Source organism: Podarcis melisellensis, assembly GCF_964234715.1.
Source record: "Podarcis melisellensis genome assembly, chromosome: 10".
NCBI lineage: Eukaryota > Metazoa > Chordata > Lepidosauria > Squamata > Lacertidae > Podarcis > Podarcis melisellensis.
The window spans coordinates 30,949,395-30,966,691 of record NC_138542.1 but is presented as its reverse complement, the minus strand read 5'-3'; the positions used below and the strand labels follow the sequence as shown (position 1 = coordinate 30,966,691).

At 42.5% G+C, this 17,297-nt stretch overlaps 1 protein-coding gene across 2 annotated transcripts in view; it reads right to left on the bottom strand.

Moving 5' to 3' along the window:
* HMGA2 (high mobility group AT-hook 2) overlaps window positions 1-17,297 on the bottom strand; it is a 131,704-nt gene that overhangs the window by 99,256 nt on the left and 15,151 nt on the right. For both annotated transcript variants that reach the window (XM_081928137.1, XM_081928138.1), the window contains exon 3: window positions 15,205-15,255. In XM_081928137.1, coding sequence (XP_081784263.1) covers window positions 15,205-15,255 — 51 coding nt within the window. The remainder of the gene's footprint in view (window positions 1-15,204; window positions 15,256-17,297) is intronic.

Genomic DNA, 17,297 nt, shown 5'->3' with positions numbered 1-17,297 from the left:
GCTCACTTGATACCAATGGACCGAGAGTGAAGTACCAAGATCAAAAAACATGAAATAGTTCTGGGACTAGAGAATGGAATTTAGCCTATTATTATATTAAATTTCCTTTAATATAATTCAAACCTATCACTACATATGTTATTACTTCAGTGCTATGTTCCGTGTGTGTGTGTGTGTGTGTGTGTGTGTGTGTGTGTGTGTGTGCCAACGCTATGCCAATAAAGCATAACAGAGACTACATCCCCCCCCCTACAAATTCAGGTACTTCAGAATTATGACTCCCACCTGACCTAAAAATGCAATTCTCAAAGAGGCAAAAGGAATGCTTTGAAGTCTGAATGACAAAAAAAAATAATCAAAAAAATCTATGGTACATGTAAAGGAGAGAGAAACTTTATCTAATTTGCCTGTTAGCTTTTCTTTGAACAACAAACCAAAAAAATACTGCAAGCAGTTCTAAGAGGCAGAAACAAACATATTAAAATGGAAATTTTGGACTTTAGCTCAACAAACAGCTTCTGTCACTGCATTCCAGGAGCAAAGCAAAACATAAAAAAATCATTTACAGCAATGGTACAATGGACAGTTTATGCAGATACTTTGCTTCTGCTCGAGTGTCACAAATGACCAACTTAGAAGCCAATGTTAAACTTTAATCACATCATCCTAATCTTCTGGTTTGCACCTTGCTATGAAAGTGAAACACCCTGTTCTTGAACTCGCATCTGCATGGAGCCGTAAGGAGTGGGTGTGGGAGTCTCTACTGTTTTTCCAGAAAAACAGGAGAGTTCAAATGAATTTTCACTCCTCCCCCAAAAAACCCCAAATGGAAGCAGCCAAGAAATCCACATGCACTAACCATTAAACACTAGGTCTCAGGATTAAGAGTGCAACTTACTGTGCTATTCCTCTGAACCTAAACTAAGTCTCTCTCTTCCTCACCCCCATCCTCTTTAATCACCCCTAAGTAGTGGTGGGAGAGACCCACAGAATAGCTTCACAAGCAAAGGTCATCTTAAGCCAGTTAGCCACTGAAAATGAAGCGCCTGTGCTTGTGAAAGCAGGTACACAATGCTGGCTTATTTATGTGCTTGGGTGCAACATATGAAGTTCCATTGCTGGCTGTCTCCTGCCTAACAGGGTTCTGAGCATCCAGTCAAGTGCATTCAAGAGTCCTATATCAGGAATTATGATGGGGGGGGGCGTTAAATAAGATGGCCCTCGGGGTCCCTTCAGCACTACAGTTTTAGGATTCTATAAAGTTAAATATTCTGTGTGAATATATACACATTAAGGCTTGTGTACACACACACACACACACACAAACACACAGACACACAAACAGATATACATACATACATACATACATACATACATACATACATACATACATACCTTTAAAGGCAGTCAACTAAAAGCCATACTCAGAGCAGACCCAATGAAAACAATGGACTTAATGGGTCTACTCTGAATAATGGCTAACACTGGATATCACTGAGTGTGTGTGTGTGTGTGTGTCAGGTCTGGGGAATCTTTAAGACCAGGGGTACATTCCCATCTGGACAACCTGCATGTGTGACTGAAGATGGATGGATGGATGGATGGATGGATGGAGACACAGATATTTATAATATAGCAATTACAGTGGTACCTTGGTTTTCGAACTTAATCTGAAAGCCAAGACATGGCTTAACTCGAAAACCAATGGATGGCTTCCAATTGGCTGCAGGAGCTTCCTGCACTCAATTGGAAGCCGCAGAAGCCGTGTTGGACGTTCTGCTTCCAAAAAACATTCACAAACCGGAACACTCACTACCAGGTTTGTGGAGTTCGGGAGCCAAAGCATCCAAGTACCAAGGTGTTCGACAACCAAGGTACGACTGTGTGTGTGTGTGTGTGTGTGTGTGTATATATATATATATATATATGATATTTCTATACATACAGGGGCAGAGATATAGTACTGAAGTCCCCACTTAACCTGTCCTTTTAACTGCAACAGTATGGAACACTAAGATTCATCTAATAAATAAATAGGGCCCCATCCTCTGAGCTGACCAGGATGCTTGGGGGGGGGGGTTCTTCAATCCCTCAGCAATGAAGAGGCAGTGCTCAATGGACTCTCAAAGGGAGCCTTCTTAATTTTGGATTCGCATATTACGCTGTGGGAGCTTTGGCACGCGTTATAGGTGTCACAGCAGAGCCCTTGTGAATCTAGCGCAGACTGAACTCAAAACTGAATTATAAGGCGAAATCATTTTAACTTATGTTCACGAAAACTAGTTAAACTGTCATGTGCACACACTCGCTTCTAAAAAGCGTTCCAGGTGTTGTGATGGTGGGCCCAGCGGTCTCAGGAGTTGAGGTCTTTCTTCCACTCGGAACCCACACAGCTAGCTATGCAACATTCTCCAATGAAATTTCTTTTATTTTCATTCTATGTATACGTATATATAGCCAATGAAAACAATCTCAAGGACATCAAACGAGCACACACGCAAAAGGCCCTCATTGAAATAACATAAAAGATCTAATATAAATCCATAAAAGCCAGGAAATTCAAAGATAAAGGAAGACTTTCATAGCTGGGAATTTCCCCCCCAAATATATTAGACTCCAGCATAAATTCACTTCCCCTTCACATGGATGTCATCAAGGCATTCCAGACACAAAAGAATACTGTACATCCACCCTCGATGGAACACCCTTGAGTTAATGGATTTAAACCAGAGGCAAATGCAGTAGGATGCAATTACCAATTTTTCTAGCTGGCTATGAAATCATGTTTAAAATAATTCTACAACAGCCACTTTCATCCTTTGCATCTCATTTCCCTTTGGCAGGATTTCCTTGTGTGAGGACATTTTCAAGTGACCAATTGCCAATGACCGTGATACCACACAGCAATATCACTCGCCAAATTATAATTTCACTGGAGAATCAAGAAGAATGTAACGCTCTGAACGTGAGCGCATGTATGCCTACTTTATAAACAATCAGATGTAATCATAATGCCCTCATAAGAACAGCTTTACTGAGCCAGACAGTGGATCATCGAGCCGAGTAATTTTTCCTTGCCAACAGTAGCCAGATCCAGATGTTTCAGGAAGTTACAACCTCCTGGGTATTATACAGAATAGTCTAGTGCTATCATTCACCCCCAATCACTGGAGGTTTAAGCTTTTAGGCACTCTCTAGGATTTTACCTCCTCTGATATAATGGAAATGAAAACTGCATGCCCACTAGAGGTCAAATTATCGTATTTTTCACTCTATAAGATGCACCAGACCATAAGACGCACCTAGTTTTTGGCGGAGGAAAACAAGAAAAAAAATATTCTGAATCTCAGAAGCCAGAACAGCAAGAGGGATCGCTGCGCAGCAAAAGCAGCGATCCCTCTTGCTGTTCTGGCTTCTGGGGTAGCTGCGCAGCCTGCATTCGCTCTATAAGATGCACACACATTTCCCCTTAAATTTTAGGAGGGGAAAAGTGAGTCTTATAGAGCAAAAAATACGGTATATAGGGAGACACACACCCCAATCACTGGAGGTTTAAGCTTTTAGGCACTCTCTAGGATTTTACCTTCTCTGATATAATGGAAATGAAAACTGCATGCCCACTATAGGTCAAATTATATAGGGAGAAGTGGGGCAGAAAATTTGTAGAGCATTTAAAAAAATGAAGAAGCTTGTCCACAACTTTTCCATCAAATGTTCTATTAAGATTAGGTATTGGTATTAAAGGCATGCACTTGGTTCCTTATTAGATGCATTCTGTACAGCTCCTCCCTGTCTATAAAAAGAAGGGGAGAATGCTATTACTGTAAAGCTTGGCTGGCAACTTATGGCTGCCACTTTGAGAATGTGGGGGGGGGGGGAGCAAATACTCAGCACCTGCTCTCTCCCTGTCATCATCCCTCAGTAGGTAAACTGATAAAACTGGGTTTGTGGTCTGTAATGATATATCATGTCCTCTGCTACTCTGCTTCTAAGCAATCAAGTTTGCATAAGGAATCTGCAGGACAGTGCAGTCCATTAATAGGCCATAAATCAGAGATGGAGAAGCTGGGGGGTTCCCTGTTGTGGTTGAACTACAACTCCCATCCAACCCTGACCATTGGTCACATTTTTTAAAATAAGGGAAGTAAGTAAAAAGGTAAAGGGACCCCTGACCATTAGGTCCAGTCATGGCCGACTCTGGGGTTGCGGCGCTCATCTCACTTTATTGGCCGAGGGAGCCGGCGTACAGCTTCCGGGTCATGTGGCCAGCATGACTAAGCCGCTTCTGGCGAACCAGAGCAGCACACGGAAACGCCATTTACCTTCCTGCCGGAGTGGTACCTATTTATCTACTTGCACTTTGACATGCTTTCGAACTGCTAGGTTGGCAGGAGCAGCGACCGAGCAATGGGAGCTCACCCCATCGCAGGGATTCGAACCGCTGACCTTCTGATTGGCAAGTCCTAGGCTCTGTGGTTTAACCCACAGCGCCACCCACGTCCCTAGAGAAGTAAGTAGGTAGATGCATAAACATGATAGCTGACTAATCTTGCATTCCGAAACCCATGCTTATAGTTTATCTATTTTATAAAATATTTGATACACCATTTCATTAAAAAAAAAAATCAAAGCAGTTTACAACACTAGTACGTAAAACCATACAATAAAAACCATATACAAAAGCTTAAATCAAATGCTAATTAAGTACTGTGGAAAGATGTATTTTCAATTGCTTGCATAGCCCTGGCAGAATAGAAGAATTCTCAGCAGGCATTTAGAAGGTGAAACAAAAGGCGTCTGTTGAATTTCTGTTGGCAGAGCATTTCGCTATATGGCACTATTTCTTGTTGTCAAATGAGCCTCGCCAACACTGGGGAGGACCAAGGATGCTCCTCCGGATTGAGCTGGGATAGAAGGGTTCAGGTGATCACTGAGATACCGTGGACCTAAGTTGTTCAGGACTTTGTAAATTAATACAAATGCAAACTAATAACTTTGAAAAATTTTGCTTGCTACTGAAAATCATTTGCGTAAGGAATATTTTTAAAATATATATATATATTATTACTCGCAGAACTGAACTGGCCAGCCCTGGTACTCTCTATTCTTGAAACAATGCTCTGGAGCTTGGAAGTGGAATCCACAACCGATTTCCCACTCCTATACTCAGACTAAGAAATCAGATCACAGCCGCTTTGGAACACTTCTTCCCAAACTTTTGCAAATGTACAGGAAGATCATTTGATTGCCTCCTATGCAGACCAGCCAATGACTTCAGTATGAACTCTGAATGAAGCATGACCAGAATCAGGCCCATTCATTACAGGAAGAGCTCTGTTGCACCCAATTATTGTATAAATGCTTTAAACATTTAGGAATGCATGCTCCCCACAGCTGCTTCTTCTATTCAGGATTTTTAAAGCTTATGAGCTGATGGCAAGCTTTTATTTTCTTTTTCTATTTGTAAAAAAAGAAAAGGAAAAAAGTTCCCTTAACAGACAAATGTAAAAACAGGCCCCCAGGACAGATTTTGTCATCACCGACATGTCACAATACAGTATGAATGAGTTCTAAGCAAGCGCAAAGGAAACCTCAAGGATATGTTAGCACAAAGCAACGTTGTTAAGATCATAAAAGGAAAAATCCCATGTGTTTGTATTAGGACATGAAAAGGGTCCCCAGTTCATCTTGATGAGGCTAATTGATGCGACAGTCAAACTAGATTAAGATAACATATTGGATCAAGTCACCCTTTTTACGGCACACTGGAACTACAGGTTCCAGTCTGCCTTTCAAATGTGTGTAAGCTACTTAAACATAACAGATGCAAACTCCAGGCTGTCTCGCTGATCATTTTAGCACAGGTTGCCTCTTATTTCTCAGGGCCCAAAAGCAGCTGCAATAGAAGCGATCTGTGACTGGGTCTCCCATCTCTTTGGCAAAGAGCTGCCATAAGGGCTTCGGCTGGATCCCTGAATTATGATTTACCAGGATCAAGACGAAATAAGTAACACTGCTACTGCATATATGAATACTTTATAATTATCAGATGCAATCATAACACCAGTAGGGCTGGGCAATATATCAATATACCGTCCAAAACCGGTTTGAAGTCCATATTTGATATAGGTTTTATAATTCTCGACCCGGCAATATATCATGAAGCATGGCGTGCGTGTGTGTGTCAGTACTCTCTATGCAAAAATCACAATGTGGGGAAAACTGTGAAGCCACTCAACGCTTCTCTCGAGTCCTGCAGTGCCTATTAATTCTGCCAGCTCAGCTCAGTCCTTGCCTCATGCCATAGACAGCAAATCACAAGAGCAGGAGAAAGCATGAAGCCAGTCAATGCCTCCATCCCTATTTCAAACATTGTGATTTATTGGTATATTATGATGTTTAGCTGGTGATATAGCACAATGTCAAAAAAAAAAACCAGGTATTGCCCAGCCCTAAATATCAGCGGATCAGGACCATGGTGCTGTGCGAGGTAACCCATTCCCTCACTGCCATTTCCCCAAAGAAACTGCTCACCCACCAGCTGCTATTGGCCCAGCTATAGAAAAGTTACATGATTTAGAGTAGATAGAGGTTGACTGAATCAAGGGGTGGGATGGAGTGTGCAGGGAGGCATAGGCTCTGGCTGGGCTGCTGTAAAGGCATGCTGCTTTCTCTTCATAGTTCTGTGATAGACAGCATACTTTGCATCCAGAAGGTCCCAGATTCAGCCGCCAAGTATCTTGAGTTAGTTTGGTAAAGACTCTTGCCTGCAATCCAACAGTTGCTGCCAGTCGAATTCGTTATAAGGCATGTTCCTACATTCCTTCCCTCGCCGCCATGGTTCAGCGGTTGGGAATGGTCAAGTAAGCTAGTCAGGCAATGGAAGTCTTTGTCCTCTCTGGATCTTTTTGTATTTCCTCTGCGATATTGCAAAGTGGCTGGCCACTAATAAGAGTGTGGAAAGAGAATCAGGTGGCAGTCCATTGATTTAAGAGTCCTACACCACTATTCAGAGGATCACTGAGACCAGACCAAACAATCATTGTGATTCCTGCCTTTTATAGTATCGTTCCAGATGAAGAGCTGAGAGGGACACCTTTCTGATTCTAGCTGTCACTACAACATGGAACAGTTAGAACAGAAAACACATCTTGGGGATACTGTCTTACAGAGAGACAGAGAGACAAGACAGTTGCTACACTCCTTGCACTGTCAAAGAAGGCCCCATATGTCTTGACAACAGCCTACTGCTAAATCTGGAGGGGGAAAACCAACCACCACCTAGGAACAGGCCAAAACATTCCTGGGAACTTGATCGTGAAAACCTGCAAAAAAAAGATCCAAACACGTGGGAATTTCCTAACACACTGCCCTAAGCTGTTTTATATGTTATGTATTAACTAATTATTAGACCCTATGTACCAGGGTGGCCTACAAATAAAATATCATTAAATCATCATACCTGGCTTGTAAAAAAAAAAAAAAAAAGTGGGGGTATAAATATTATTTCCATGCAGGACATATGGCCTGTATACTATTAAAATTCAGCAGCCATGTTTTGTTAGATTACCAAAGAAATAAGCTGATAAAGTAGCATTTAATGCAAATATGCAACAACTGTTCAATCTCAGCCATACAGTGAACCTGCTCCATAAACACAGCAAATTCTTTTGTTAGCAACACTGGAAATTTCCAGAGGGAAAACAATGGACCATACATACGGTTATGTTCGTAACACCAGTGACTCCCTTTCACATCCAAGAGCATGAACAATGGTACCTCTACTGCTAATTTAAATGTATTCAAAAACTGTATCAGAGACTTCTCTACTATCAAAAAACTTATTATCGTTTGTGTAAGGTATCAAGAGCAGACTACAGAGATATTAGCAAAGAAGAAGAAGAAGAAGAAGAAGAAGAAGAGGAGGAGGAGGAGGAGGAGTTTGGATTTGATATCCCGCCTTTCACTACCCTTTAAGGAGTCTCAAAGCGGCTAACATTCTCCTTTCCCTTCCTCTCCCACAACAAACACTCTGTGAGGTGAGTGGGGCTGAGAGACTTCAGAGAAGTGTGACTGGCCCAAGGTCACCCAGCAGCTGCCTGTGGAGGAGCGAGGAAGCGAACCCAGTTCACCAGATTATAAGACTACCGCTCTTAACCACTACACCACACTGGCTCATTTCTGATCCTTGCAGTCGTTACTTGGCTTTTTCAAAATCTGAGGCCAGCAACAAATAAATGAAAGGGAATACAGTGCAAGAAATATGAATAAAAACAGGTAGAGTTACCTAGGTCATACATAAAGTACTTTATTGGTGGTTCTTAAAAACCTCCATGTGTCGTAAAATTAGAAACCATCTCCTGGGAAATATGTTTTTCAGTTGCTATTGCTTAATAAGAGATGCCTGCTTTCATATACGGCATATCCAGTGCTACAAGGAAATAGAAGAGGGAGTTTCATTTGGGGTTTTCGTTTGGAGGAGGAAAATACACACAGTGCACATGCCTTTTATATGGGGCCCTCGGAACTCTATATAATGTGACACCATTAAAAGAGATATGCATATGCTTGCATGCTTCGCAACTAAACTCAGATTCCCCACGGGAGTAAGCGCAAGGGGCTTGGAATCGCTCCCAAAGTATCGCATATAAAAATGGAATCATTATACACTTGTCAAAAGGTATATTTAGCCCGGAAGATAGTAAACGGCTTGCCTGACACCTCACTGAACTAGAAACAGAACCCAGGAATCCTGACTCATAATCCACTTTCCTAAACATAGACCACTCACATTTGGAAACTCTCGAGAGTGTCACAAATGCTGAGCCTACCTCACGAGAGGTATCTCCTCCACCAAGAACTAGATATGTCCATCACAGTGGAAATCAGACACTTGTTTTCAATAAATGGCACTTTACGGTACAATCATCAGCATGCTTACTCAAAAGTATGGCTCTCTGCATTCATTGGGACTTATTCTCTAGTAAGCATGCTTGGGGTTGCAGTCTTAAAAGGCCTAATTAGCATGGTGTATGTCTTTCTGCTCATAATAAATCATAATCCGTTCACCCTTGTGAAAGGTTAATGCATGCATACAAACTTCTCATAATTACTGTACACTTGAAGGCAGGTAGCTGAAAGTGTGAATTCACCATTCAGAAGCATCGTTTGAGGCGATATGAATGTTATAGCAGTGGTATTAAATCTGTGACATGGGCTATTCATGCATGTAAGTCATCAGTGGATGTTGACATCAAACCATTAATGACTGTCCTTGGTAATTACTGAAAGTGAGAACTGGCCACCAGTTCTGCTCCTAGGCGGGGGTTTTTAAATGGCTTCTGTTTTAATATATAGCATTCTTGTCCCATAGAAAAATACCCAAACACCCAGCACAACTTTATTTTCTACCAGTGTGGCAATGACTTTTATACTTAACAAATGGAACCGAGGGGTCTTTTCTGATATGGAGATTTGCTATTATGATTGCTAGCAAAAACGTACACTGCAGCACAGGTATGGTGGTTGAGACAGCAGCTTGTTCTCCCACTGACAAAATTTAGTGCAACCTTTGGTCCTAGCTCCCAACCAAAAGAAGTTGACAGAGGCTCTGACTTGTACATAAGAAAGATCTTCGTTCAGGCAGGTAATGGTGTGGGCTCAGCAGCACACACAGTGCTCAAGAGCTAAGATTCAGGAGTTCAGGAGCAAGGTAAGAGGTTCAGAACTGGACAGAAGCAAGTAAGGTGTCCCAACAAGTTTTCTCACCCCTCCTGCCAAGCTTTTAAAGATGAGGTGTGGTGTGCTCACTCACAAGACTCTTTTGCCAAACGGGAATGTTGAGCTTGCACACACACACTCTACCAGGGTCCGCTCCCATCTGCAAAGGCAGGACCTGATTCTAGGAAACAAGCCTGCACCCTCCTGCTCAGTTACTCCCACCTCCTATTCAGCCTTCCCCATCAGTTATCAGAGCCCTCCCCAACCTCCACTGAGGCTCTCTGGTCTGCCGGAGGGTCATAGGGGAGAGCCAGTATACATGTTTCTCCTTTCAAAGTGGTTGAAGTCATGGCAGAAAGGAGATACCCCCCCTCCTCTTTCCTACAGTTTGCCCCGGCTCCCCAATTTTTTCTCTACCTCCTCTGTGTGGGCCTGACAATCGAAGCCCAATCCGGTGAACACTGCAGGGTTCAGGACAATTGCTTATCCTTTTTTGTTTACAAAAGTCTATCAAATGCCACGTTCTGTGATGGTGCTGCATAATCATACAGTTGAATGGTCTAGCCTCCATGCTTCAACCATAGCAGCAAAAAGAAGAAAAAACACTACACAGTTGCGTGACAAGACGTGTAATATGTCATTCAGATACTATTTTCTTTAAAACATAGCTCGTATCACTGCCGGGGCCATCATCCAGTGCTCTGAAAATTAAAGAATATTGGAAAAAATGAGCCTGCTACAAATGCTACATTTATTGGGGAAATGTCTTAGTAGCGTACTGTGGCAAAAAAATACAGTTCATGGATGGAGAAAATATGTCAGAAAGTTCACAGGTCCCTTCAATCTCTGCCTACCTTCCCCTCCTTTTTGGTATGCACGTTACAAACTTCAGTAAGCATCTCTTCATATATGAGCTCCCTTGCAAATGGATATATTTTGATTAGAAGCTGCCTCTGTGCTCATTCCTTGTGGGAAGTTAAAACAGTCACAGCAAGAAACATGGCCTTTTCACCGATAGCCCTGAGTTAAAAGAACAACATTCTAGAAGGTGACGAGTGTTTGGATTTTAGAAAGAGACATAAAACCTCCTTGTTTTCCAAGGCCTTGGGCTGAGAACTGATCTAACCACCTAATTATGAGCATGTTAGCACTTTTTTGTGTTCCTGCTTGTTTTAAAAGTGCTGTCTTTTTAAATTGAAATTATTATTTAATACAGACCTATTTTATCCTCCTCTACCCTGGAGTACATGGAGAGATGCAATAAAAATGTATTAATGTCCACATTTTTAAAAAAAGTGTTCCATTATGGCTGCAAAATTAAGCAAATTGAGCTGAAAACACAGCCTGAAGTCAATGAAATTTACAGGTTAATTGCTTCAATTCACAGTTCTTTGTAAAGAGCCGTGGGGCAAAGAGCTTCCTATGTTCACTACTTTAAAAGACTGTACACAGCTTCTAAAGAGATGTTCATCTTTGACTGCGGGCAGAGAGAAGGAATGTCAAAGCCTGCTGCACTGACGGCTAGTCGTCTGCAAGGATCACAGCATTAACCAATCCTGAGAGATGGGGATCCCATTTTTACCCTGCACCGTACATATTGACTCACACAACTCATCTTCGGTATGGCAACCTGTGAACAGAAGCCTACTTCAGGCCACAGATCGCTCGGGGGAATCAGAGCCATTGGCTGTGATCCGGCACAGAGCTCCCACTAAAATCACTGGGCTCAAATCAAGTATCTGTGGAACCGTATTCCTGTCAGGATATGACAGCCGCCCACTATCTGTAATTTACGAAAAGAACCGAATACATTTTTGTTTCAACTAGCTTTCTCGACCAGGTGCAAAGGTCATTCCGTGTTGTTTTTAAACCTACACCTGGTTGTTCTTGTACTTATTTTAGCTGGTTTAAGGATATATCTGTAAATCACATTGGAACCTATACGTGGAAGGCAATTTACAAATGTATTAATCATCTACGGAGATTGCCTGGATTGTGACCAATATGTCAGGCTTTGGGCAACAACAAATAATCGTTTGTATATTTGAAACTAAGATACCGATTCCAGATTTTGGTTTGTATTTGGGTCTCCCTGATCAAAGAATGCATGACACTGTGCTCTATGCTTATTCCAGTAGTCTTACTTTCACAGAATGCTTTTTAGGAGCAATATGATTTTATTGAAAAGATAAAGTAATTTACTACATGCTTCAGAATGCACTTTATGCCATTGTTATTATTATGACTACTACTACTATTCCAAGGTATCATATTGGTCCAATAAATTTAGTTACCATTTCAAAAAAAAAAAAAACCAACGAGAATCACCAGATGTAAAGTATATAAGTTGGAACTGGCAGGAAGACTTGGCTACCACAAGTTCTGCAGAGCTCTGTTAGCTAATATATCTCTGCATGTACACATTGAAGGAAACAGGAGAAATAATACTTTACAGTTTGATGAACAACATATGACACAGAATCTTAGACTCACAAAAAGAAAGGTTTGCAGACTTACACAAAAAAAGTAAAAACGCAAAACTCGACCACATGTAATTTTGCACCTTCTACCCCACCTCAAATATCATAAAAAAACAAAAATCCCAGTGACCCCTATTATAAATAATAGAGTGGTTTAGAAGGAATGCAAACTGCAAATGCACCGGATTAAATAGGAAAATAACTCCAGTGCAATTTAAAGGTTTAAAGGAAATGTGTATGACAAACAGAGGTGGAGTGTAAAGTGAGGTGGGTTGTTAAAATGCAAAGGGCCATATGGCTTTGGGTAACATCCTCCTCCGTTTGTTTGTTTTTTACATCTCTTTCTACATGGCCCTCGACACAAGAGTTCTGCATGTGTGGTCCATTATATATCTAGAGATCCTTCCATAAAGCATTCACTTCAATGGAGGGAGCTATGCACACCTTTCGCAGGTATGCATCAGATCTCCCACATCCACAAATAATTACTGGATAAGGGTGATTAAAAATAATAACAACAACACTAATTTATCATCTTCTGGTAAAAATATATGACCATGAGTTTTAAAACTCTTTGATAGATTCAATAATATAACTCAGGGGTGGTTAACTCCTGGCCAGGGAACCTGAGCCAGCCCCTAAGCAATTTTTTCATCCTACCCTACCCCCCAAAAAAACATTTTGGCATAAATGGTAAAAAGGAAAGATAATGTGGACATGGCACCAGGATGGGCAGAAACATATAAAGCACTCCTTGGGCAGAAACATATAAAGCAGTCTTGCACCTTGATAGTGAGGCAATTGCCTCCTCCGCTGCTCATGAGGTCATCTGATGAACAGGGAAGGGATATCTGCATCCCCACCAGCAAATGGCGGAGGAGGCAACAGGCATCCCATCGGGCTGTGGGGCTTGGGTAAAGAGTCTTGGGTGGCAACACTCACTTTTGGACGCACTCGTCCCTGACGAGAAGACCCTGTGGGCTTAGGACACTGAGGTCCAGCGTCAAGGGTCTTCTGCAGGTTCCCTCACTGTGAGAAGTGAGGTTACAGGGAACCAGGCTGAGGGCCTTCTCAGTAGTGGTGTCTGCCCTGTGGAACGCCCTCCCATCAGATGTCAAGGAAATAAACAACTATGTGACTTTTAGAAGACATCTGAAGGCAGCCCTGTATAGGGAAGATTTTTATTGTGTTTTTAATATTCTGTTAGGAGCTGCCCAGAGTGGCTGGGGAAACCCAGCCAGATGGGCAGGGTATAAATAAATTATTATTATTAGGTAGAGGGCCTGTGTTGGCACCAGAAAGAGCAGCAGCCTGAGCAAAGGAAAGAAGAGAGCAGCGTATGGTCTTGTTCTCTGCATGTGTGACAGTGAATGTGCACCCTGCATGCTTCATGTGTTTGTTCTGTGCATGCCACACCACTGCTGCTTTAAGAGGTGCAAGGGGATATTCTCCAGCTCCTCCTCTTCCATCCTGGGAGACACAAACCTTACCCCAGATGCTGAGTTGGCCTAGCAAAGTGACCTGCATGTGCAAATCCGCTTCCCTCAGGCAGTGGTGGACTTGGGGCTCTCAAATTTCAGTGACACACTCGGTGACACTAAAATTCGCTCCCCCTCCTTGCCACCTCTCTCTACATTCTATAGCATTGTTTTGGCTCCCCCAGCGATCGCACTGGTTGTGCTGCCCTAAAACTTCCTCTGCCTTAGGCCCGCCTTTTCCATCTCTGAAGTGACCCAGAAAGGAGAAATAATATAAATCACTGAGGGAGTGGGTATAGGTTTCCTGCAATTGGAGCGGGGTGTTTTCCAGAAACTATGGGACATTCATGAAAGAGACAAAGGAGTTTTGTTTATTAACCTGCTTTTTGTATACACTGTGTTTGAATGTTATCCTCTTTCCTAATCACGTTTGGACTCCTGATAAACCCCACTCTTTAACCTTTGTAACTGAATTACTCAACAAACTACCTCAGTGTTCTGTTTCCCCTCCACCTCTCACTTTCAAAAAAAGAAAAAAGGGAAGAGCTGAGGTTCATTCATGCTGATAAGACACAGATATCCCCTCCCAGCAAACAGTAGTAAAATGTGTCTTTGAACAAACTCCCAAAGTCTAAAGGTAGGAAGTGGAGATAACTCCTCACCTGCCTTTAACTCTCAGCAAGGGTGCTGCAGGTTATCATGAGTCCCATTCAAGAGGCCTCTAGTGAGCCCCTCTGCTCCCCTATAAATGCACATCAGGGTGGGAACCTATGGCCCTACAGATTTTTGTTGGTCTGCAAGTACTATCTTCATTGACCAATGGCCATGCTGGTTGAGGACAACGGGAGCTGGAGTCCAGCAACCTCTGCAAGCCCCAAGTTCCCCAATCCAGAATCTGCTCCTCACCAGCGCTGCTTATGGGTCGCTGCTCTTCTCCTTCACTGCAGAACTTGCACAGGTCCCATCCCTTTCCATGACTCACTGCCATTGCCATGGTGTGGAGGGGAGTGGGTTCTGGCCAGGAGGCTCCAAGGACATGGAAGAGCAGTGATGGTGGCAGTGGGGAGGAGGAGGAGTAGAGATACCTTGTCAGACACAGACTTTTTGCCCCTAGCCATTACAGGGGGTGGGGATCTATATAGACCATACAAGGATAATGAGCATATATAGCCTGTCTCACGCCGGGGGTGGGAGGAGGTCACTCATCAAGGCAATTATAGGGAGCATGTGTGGCCGCCTTCTGTGCCACCTTTCTCCCCCTCCACTTCTGATGTGCTAACTCCAACCATCTCAGGCCTGGCATTAGCAATCTGTGCCCTCCACCCATTCACGGGCCCTGGAACATGCCTGCCAATGCCAACCTCTGATGATGGGGTCTGGTTCACTGGATTGAGGCAAACTGACCGCAGCCGTTTGTTAAACTAAAACGAAATAGCTGCCTTCTTTCTTTCTTTTTAAGGTTACCTTGCTGAATTCTTAAAAGAGGCAAATTTAATTTTATAAAAACTAAAAATTGCAATACTTACCCATTTCCTGGGTCGGCCTCTTGGTCGTTTTTCTCCAGTAGCTTCTGCTTTCTGTAAAAAAAAAAAAACACACGCAAGATAAGTTCAAAAGTATTTGTAATTACGTTATATGATATTGTTAGGCAATTCTGGTAGGTTGGGTTTTTTTAAAATATATAGTCAGTGCATACTTCCCACAACAGCATTCATTTTATTTATCTATTTATTAGATGAGAGGCACAAAGAAAAATCACTTTGTTATCTCTCTCCCCTATAGAGAAATGCTGCTCCCATCCTTTCCTAAAAGAGACTGAGAACCTCTTTGTTTAAGGAAGGAAACTGCTTCTTTAAAAATGATAGACTATTCACTGTGTTCTCCTTGTGTCTAGACTATTGATAAGAATGTATGGAAAAGCAAATCAACATTCTTGACAAAGACTATCCTTTGGACATATCTCTTTAAAGAACTTGCCTTTGTTTTGCAGGCCAAAACAAACTAAAAATGTTAGTAATGGCAGCTAACACAAAAGCCTGGGGCTTGGGGAGTCAGGAAGCATAGGATCTGTCCCTGACTTGAATGCTGACTTCCCAGGGAAATTGGAGTGGACACTCAAAAACAGAGAGAATCCTTATTAATTAAATTATTACATCTTCCATCTGCCTCCTCACCCTTTCGATACATATATCTGGACTGAGCAGTCATTCTAATTGACATCAGAGACCGAGTTAATAAAAGCAAGTGTGGCAGTTCTTTTTGACTAATTCTTTAATTTAAAAATGTGTCATCTTACGTGTAAACAGACATTTTATCTCCCCTGCGCCTTCACAGATCCTTTGGCAGTTATGTGCATAAACCATTTTCCTAACTGCATGCAAAGCAGCTATAAATTAATATGGCTCGCTAAAAACACTCACCTATCCTATGTGTGATTGTTCATACGCAAGCCTAACCGACATCACTGGCTGCCTCTTCCAACTGAGTGTGTGCAAGAAGTAGCTGAATTTTTATATAGCTAGAGTTAAAATACAATATACAGCGGTACCTCGGTTTTCAAGCGCCTCGGAAGCTGAAAGGTTCAGAATCCGAATGCCGAAAACCCGGAAGTAATTGCTTCTGTTTTCGGACGCACCTCAGAAGTCAATTTTTTCCCCTCCATTAACTGAGCCGACTGCCCTTTGAGCCTCGGTTGTCAAACGTTTCAGAAGTCAAACTGTCTTCCGGAATGGATTACATTCGACAACCAAGGTACCATTGTATATACAAAGCATGTAATATGTACAGTGGTGCCTCGCAAGACGAAATTAATCCGTTCCGTGAGGCTCTTCGTATAGCGGTTTTCTCGTCTTGCGAAGCAAGCCCATTGACAGCTTAGCGGATTAGCGCTACAGCTGTCAAGCGGCTTCCAGCGATCAGCTGTTAAGCGGCTTATCTGCGGAACAGCTGATAAGCGGCTTAGCGGCTTAAGAAAAGGGCGAAAAAAGCGAAAAAAACCCGCGGGGGGATGCAAGATTTTTTTCGTCTTGCGAAGCAACCACATAGGGGAATTCGTTTTGCGAAGCGCCTCCAAAACGGAAAACCCTTTCGTCTAGCGGGTTTTTCGTCTTGCGAGGCGTTCGTCTTGCGGGGCACCACTGTATATAACTTTCCTTACATTAACATAATAGAGCATACAGCATTCCTGTAAACCTAATATTAACTTTCCAGTATGAAGATAATGGGGGAAGGGGCTGAAAGACGGTGAGCAAGACAAGGCTGAGGAGTATTGGCTTGACTAAGTACACCTGAGAAATAAATAGATGAAACAGAGTGTTATTTTCAGATGTTGTGCTTAGGGTTATAAAAATCATTACTGCTTAAGATAGTGTACACCTCCTTAAATATGAGCAATCGGGAAAAGAATGGGCAAAGTTAGGTTACAACTTTCAATAGCTTGCATCCATGTTGAAAAAGAAGGTTGAATCTGAGTAGCTCATACTCACAGGAGACCAGAGGCACCATCTTGTCCAGAGGATTGAGGCCCCCACGTGTGATGCCCTGCAACATCCTGATGTCGCACGGGGAACCCTCTGAACATTAAAAAAATGGGGGACCCACAGTGTATTGGCCCCCAGGA